A 7,134-nucleotide genomic window follows, 5' to 3' on the forward strand; every position below is an offset into this window, starting at 1 on the left:
TATGCCTCTTAGTCTAGGTGTCCTTTTATATTCTTGTCATTATTCTACGTCATTATCCTTTAATACTTACATTTACCATTTCATATAATTCCACAGCAGCAGTATGCACAGCCTTAGTACTAGATTTCCAATAATCAAGTTGCATAAAAAAATCCACATTTATTAAAATAAACTATTGCAAATATAAGTTTTATTAAAATTACACTAACGTTGTACACTAAAATTGTAAAAAATTAAAAAAAAAACGTTTATACACTTCAATACTGACATTGGCATTGATGTCACTGCTGGTCTTGGATACTGTGCACAGCTGTTGAGGGCAATGGTGGCTCCGGGAGGCAGCAGCAATGACCAGACTGCATTAAGTAGTCCTTCACTCGCCTGTAGCCAAACACCATGATACACGAACTGATGGAATAATAAACAGAGGAGAGGATTCCGTACAAAGCTGAGAGAAGTCCACTTTTGTAGTCATTTTCAGATTGGCCAGAGACTATTAATATCCACACCAAGTCACTGGATATCCAACAGATGACATAAAGGGACATAAGAGACAGCAATATCTTTGTTGCCTGGGCTGAGTGCTTATTCCAACCACGTCTGGCAGTCATTGAGTCCCTCACCTGTCTCCGGTGTCTACAGATCAGGTCAATAGTGAACCCATTCAAGAGGACAACTAGGAAAACAAATATGAAGTCCACACTCACGGTGGTGTAAGTCAGAGCACTCACCATTCGGCTTTGTGATGGCCCAATGCAGTTAGTGCTTGTCATCCTAAGGTTGCTCTTGTTAAGAAAGCTTGAAGATTCTGTGTAGAGCAGATAAGGTATATGGTAGGTCATGGTAATGACCCAGCAGCCAGCAAGTGACCAATTGACATACAGGGCCTGATGGCGATGGATAAACTTTGACCAGCGGTGACTTGGCCTCCTTATCTTGATGAGGTGAAGAAAGCTTAAGTTCTCCACAGACCAGATACTGACGAGACGCAGGGTATGGTAAAAATAAAGCAGAATCTTACAGCTAACACGCCCAAAAACCTTGATGTTGAAGAACAAAAGTACCGCAGGGATCTCCTTGTAAAAACACAACAACAGGTTGACCACTGCCATGTTCACGATGATTCTGTCCAATGGCTGGAATACTTTATTCTTGATGGCATTGCTAGCAAAGGCAAAGATGAGGACCAAGTTTGCCACAGTTCCCAAAAGAGCAGAAAAATAAATGATTAGAGAGGCAATATCCGGTCCACTTAATGTCATAGTTTAGAGATCAAGGATCCGTAGTTCTTCACAAATCGGTTCTGGACCACCTTACATCTCCAGCATCGATATACCTTCCATATGTGTTTTTGATGACACAAAAGCACACCTGGACAGTTAGCTCCCTTTTAAAGGTTTTCTCCAATAAGAAGCGGGAGGTGTGAGTCCTTTATCTGCATTGCCATGGTAGCATTTATTTCCACTGTGATAGCTTAAACATCCACCATGTCATTTACGCTACTCAGTTCTTGTGTGTGCTGATATTGGAATACAGCGATACAAACAATCTTCAGCAGCATCCTGTAACTTTAAAACACAAGTTAGTTTACACAATTTATTTTTAGCTGCTTATATGAAATGGGTATCATATTTGTTCAATGAAAATGAATTTGTGTCCCACTACAATCACAAGTCAAGGTACCATGGACTTTTGTATTTCTGTTGGACTTAAGAACAGAGACCAGTAATGAACTCCTTTATGCTCAGTGGCAAATTGTGCATCCAGAATTGCAGGTCTGTTCTGCCGGTACAACCTAAAATATATTGATTCTTATAAACCGATGCTTCTTAATCTTCAATAATAGCCCATTACTTGTTTTACATGAATGTGTAGCATTACTTTCATTTGGTAGACAGGATCGGTGGTGCTCGAATACTCCCTATCACGGATTCAAGTAAATCCGATCACGGCAGCATCGAAATCCGGATACACCGTGATCGTGATCCAGACTTGATGCCCAATTCAGAATTTGACTCGGATTTTAACCCTGATTAAAAGTGATATCCGTGATCATGATTTGACTTTAATGGTTAATAGCAAAGCCCCCTACATGCTAGAAACCAGGCATGGGCTAAAATTCGGCTTCGGATGATCCGGATAGTTACTATCCAGATGTCACCCAGTAGTGCTGTGCGGGTTGGGCGGGGGGTCAAGCTTACCTCTCTGATGTCTTCTTTGCTCGTCCCTCGGCGCCTCCCACGATGCAGTCCATGTTCAACCCGGAAGGAGATAGTGTTTGTAATCATGTGACGGCGGATTGGACTGCATCGTGGGAGGCGCCGAGGGACGAGCGAAGAAGACGTCAGAGAGGTAAGCTTGACCCCCCCGCCCAACCCGCACAGCACTACTGTCACCCGAAGCCGAATTTTAGCCCATGCCTGCTAGAAACACCAAATTTGCATGGATTATAAAGGTGAGATGTGGCTACAACTTAAATGAAAAAATTCAAAAAGTTGGTGAATTTCGTATGCTTGTGGTTCACATCTACGTAGTAATGATCGTAATCATATGATCGCATACATTTTCGCAATTACGCTTATACGTAATTTCGATTTGTAAATTCAATTGATTTCGTGTAGTCACTCGTAATTTCGTACACAATTTCGCAAAATTTCCCAAAATTTTGCATAATTTCTTGCCGACTTTGGCAGTGAATAGCAAAGCCCCCATACATGCTATTGGCACCAAAATTGCTACCTATGTTAAGGAGAATTGTGGGTACAAGTCAAAAAAAAGAATTTTGCAAAAAGACCTTGTAGTTTTGAGAAACTCGATTTTAAAAATGCAAAGTAAAAAATCGAGTTTCTCAAAAACTACAAGGTCATTTTGAAAAATGTTGTGACTTATACCCACTACTCTGCTTAACATAGGTAGCCAGTTTGGAAGCAATAGCATGTATGGGGGCTTTGCTATTAACCCCTAAATTCGGCACGAAATTATGCGAAATTTTGCTAAATTACGCAAAACATTACGCGAAATTTTGAAAAACTACTTTTACATATGAAATTAATTACAATTTTCTCTGAAATTTTGCATTACAATTACGATGCGTAAATTTTACCCACCACTGCATCTACTGCCTTATGTAGTGTTTGCGTTCGTCCCATACTTTAACATGGAACCATACTTTGACTCTTCACCCTTAAGTCAGGTGGGACAGGACGACCAATTAAGCATTTTTACCACACAGGCCACTTTCACCCCTTATAAAAGAGACAAACCTGGGAGCCAGTGTACAGTCTGCCTGGAGTCAGTGTAGGGAGAGTTGTGCTGCACACAACAGACCACCCTGAATGATTAGGGAGAGATGCCCATTCTTTGCTGTATAGGTAACTAGCCGCAGCCAGGATGCGAATGCTGGTCTCCTGTGTACAAAGGCGGTGTCTTAAACTAGCACACTATCCACTATCCAGCTGCTAGAACAGTACTAGCCCTTTGCCCATTTGTAAAACTTGTGCATCTACAGGCATTAGTAATAAGAATACAGTCAGTACATTACAGAAGCCTATAGGCACAGGTGTTCTGGCACCCTAGACTTCCACCCTCCATGAACCTACAAACCCCCTCAGAGCTGCACCACAGGTGTGCTGGCTAGCCCACGTGTCCCTTAATATTAGGTAGCCAGAGGTACACTCAGTATTAACCACTTATGTGATTTAAGATGGTATATCTACTGTACGTCCCGCAGAACTTCAGTTCCTGCACAGGGACGTAGATATTCGACTATTGCAGCGGGTGGGCACCGCTCGCTCCCATGCAGGCACTCATCGACACCCTTTAGTGGGGAGATGAATGAATGGGAACGTAGTTCCCGTTCATTAAACTAAGTCCCGGTGTCAATGAGATGCCACAATCATTTGTAACTTCCGAAGTAATACATCCACACATTACTTCCTGTTAGCGTACTTATAGTACACTAACAGGAAATAATGCACAAGGACATCTTGTGGTCAAATAGTAAAATTACACCTACATTCATTTATTTTAATAAAAAGACTCATATACAGTATGTATACATTTAAAATTAACCCCTGACCTCCCACCCTATCCCATAGTTACCTAAATAAATTATATGCATATTAAAAAAAATGACAAATAAAAAAAAATACATAAATAGTTACCTTAGGGACTGAACTTTTTTTAATATGTATGTCAAAAGGGTATATTAATGTCATTTATGAAATTATGGACTTGAAATTAGTGATGGACGCAAAATTGAAAAAATGCACCTTTATTTCCAAATAAAATATTAGCGCCATACATTGTATTAAGGAAATATTTTAAATGTTTTAATAACCGGGACAACATGGGCAAATAAAATAACCTCCCATTTATGCTCTACTCAGGCCTCTGCAAAGGGAAGGGGAGAGAAAGGCACATGGGGAGAGGAGTGAACCGCCATTCCATTATCAGACGCCTGTAGTCACATGCCTACAATGCCTTATGGTAAATCCAGCCCTGAATGCAGTTATTGTTCTACTATCAGAGTATACTGTTTGTGATATTCAGGCACAAGCATTGGGCACAAACTCCTCCGGCTACAACAGCACAGTGTTCATCGGGGAAGCGGAGAGCTTGAGAATTCCCATCTGGCTGACACATTAAGATAAAATGCAATCTATATATTTGCACACACAGGACGTGTGCAAACATTGGACTGTTCATTAGCTGGGGAGAGCTGTGTGAGGACACACTTATGAGCTTTTATGAGAGCACTTTCATCTGTCATCCCTGTCATTAGTGTCTACGGGAACAGCCCTCAATGTTTTGTTTTCCACTTCTTCATATTAAGCAGGAATAACAACTTTATTAACCACCTCATGACCAGGTGCCATACAGACTAAGGCTCCTTTCACACTGCCAGTAAAAATGTTCTATTTATAGGAATGGAATGGATCCAAACGAATGTAAACAGATCCTATGCAAAACAAGGGAAGCCCAATTTTAGGATCAGGTAGTAAAAATTCTGCCTCGGAGTTAACGGTCTCTCTCTATATGTTTGGTAGCAAAGTTCCATTAATTTAGTCATGTCCAAATCTGTCACTGGGGGGCAATGCGGACCACGGAGACTTTGTTGGTGGCCCCCAAAGCTATCTACTGTTGGTAATTCCACGCAGCCCGCAGACATTAGCTGAAGTGCTGCATGCAGGGGCCACCTTGTTGCACCGCTCTGCCTCCCCCTTTGCTTGCCTGTAGGCTATCAGCCACCACTGTAGCAGTAGCAGCCACTGATTAGCAGCTGCCACTATGCCAGCAGCAGTAACAGCTACTGATTAGCAGCTGCCACTGTGCCAGCAGCAGTAACAGCCACTGATTAGCAGCTGCCACTGTGCCAGCAGCAGTAAAATCCACTGATTAGTAGCTGCCACTATGCCAGCAGCAGTAACAGCCTATGATTAGCAGCCGCCACTGTGCCAGCAGCAGTAACATCCACTGATTAGCAGCTGACACTGTGCCAGCAACAGTAACAGCCACTGATTAGCAGCCGCCACTGTGCCAGCAGCAGTAACAACCACTAATTAGCAGCTGCCACTGTGTCAGTAGCAGTCACAGTAACAGCCACTGATAAGCTGCTGGCCCTGTGCCAACTGCACATGGTATATGGGTTATTTCCAGTTGAAATGTTTTATTACCAATGAATGTTACAGGCATAGTGCACCTAACAGCAATCAGCAAAAAAATGTGTTTTATTTGACTAGTTTGGCCCCCTAGCACTGTTAACCGCTTAACCAGCAATCAGCCTGCCATCTGCTGATCAGCGCAGGCAGGCTGTTTTTTTTTTGCAATTTACATTTGAGTGTTTATATAGCGCTGACATCTTACGCAGCATTGTACAGAGTATAGTCTTGTCTCTAAATGTCCCTAGGAGGGGCTCACAATCTAATCCCCTACCATGGGCATATGTCTATGTATGTATAGTGTAGTGAATGTATCTTAATATAGGGCCAATTGGTGGGGGAAATAAAAAATATATATTTTGTTCTCAAAAAATGTAGGTCTTTTTGATTAATAAAAATAAATCCATAAAAATAGCAGCAGCCAAATACCACCTAAAGAAAGCTCTATTTGTGATAATAAAAGCAGGTAAAATTCATTTGGGTGCTAAGTTGTATGACCGAGCAATTAACCATTAGGCTACTTTCCCACCAGGACGTTGCGTTTTAGGGGACGTTATGGTCGCATAACGTGCCCCTAACGCAACGCTTGGTGGTGTTGGATGTGGACGTCAGAGCGAGCCGCGTTGTGCAGCTCACTGATGACGCATGCGGCATCACGTGCAGCTCTTGGATGCATGCGGCATCACGTGGTCCCGCCAGCCAAGTGGTCCCGCCGCACAGAGCGGTCGCTCCAGGAAGTAAACACTGCAAAGTGCAGTGAATATGAATTAGCCATGTGCCTCGCCGTTCTCCCCTCCTCCCCAACATTACTAAGCATGTGCAAGCAGTCTAACGCGGCTTAGCCGTGTATAAAGTACTGCATGCAGTACGTTGTCTTGACGTCTTGCGTTACAATGTAACGCAACGTGGGCACTGTGAACAGCCCATTGATTTTTCATTACTGTGCGGTGGGCTGCGTTACAGGCTGCACAACGTGCGCCTGTAACGTCTCACTGTAAAAGCAGCCTTAAAGTTGTGGGTGAAGTGCCGAATTGTAAAAAAAAATGGCCTGGTCACTATTTATTTTATTATTTATTTATTTGTTGTATTTATAAAGCGCCAACATATTACGCAGCGCTGGACATTAATTTAGGTTACAGACAATATTTAGGGGTGACAAACAGCAATATGACAATACAGGAATACAAGAAAACCAGATCACACAGCACAGTATGAGTACAAGGTAATGCTTAGTCAGTCACTGGATGGGAGCATGGAGTTAGGCAAGTTAGGTTCACTCAAATGCATAGCATGGGTGCACAGTAATGGAGGTGCATGATCAGGTAGGACACAAAAGGAGTGAGGACCCTGCCCAAAGGCTTACAATCTAGAGGGAGAGGAAGGGACACGAGAGGTAGGGGACCAGAGTTCGGCTGTGGGTTTAGAGCAATTGTGAGGGGTGGTAGGCAAGAGTGAAAAGGTGAGTTTTGAGGGC

General features: G+C 42.7%; 1 protein-coding gene across 1 annotated transcript; it reads right to left on the reverse strand.

Moving 5' to 3' along the window:
- Positions 1-281: 281 nt before the first annotated feature.
- Positions 282-1,262, reverse strand: LOC137553497 (vomeronasal type-1 receptor 96-like). The gene has a single exon (XM_068271456.1). The coding sequence runs from the start codon at positions 1,260-1,262 to the stop codon at positions 282-284; it is 981 nt and encodes a 326-aa protein (XP_068127557.1).
- Positions 1,263-7,134: the final 5,872 nt, after the last annotated feature.

The sequence above is a fragment of the Hyperolius riggenbachi genome, chromosome 1 (genome assembly GCF_040937935.1).
Source record: "Hyperolius riggenbachi isolate aHypRig1 chromosome 1, aHypRig1.pri, whole genome shotgun sequence".
NCBI lineage: Eukaryota > Metazoa > Chordata > Amphibia > Anura > Hyperoliidae > Hyperolius > Hyperolius riggenbachi.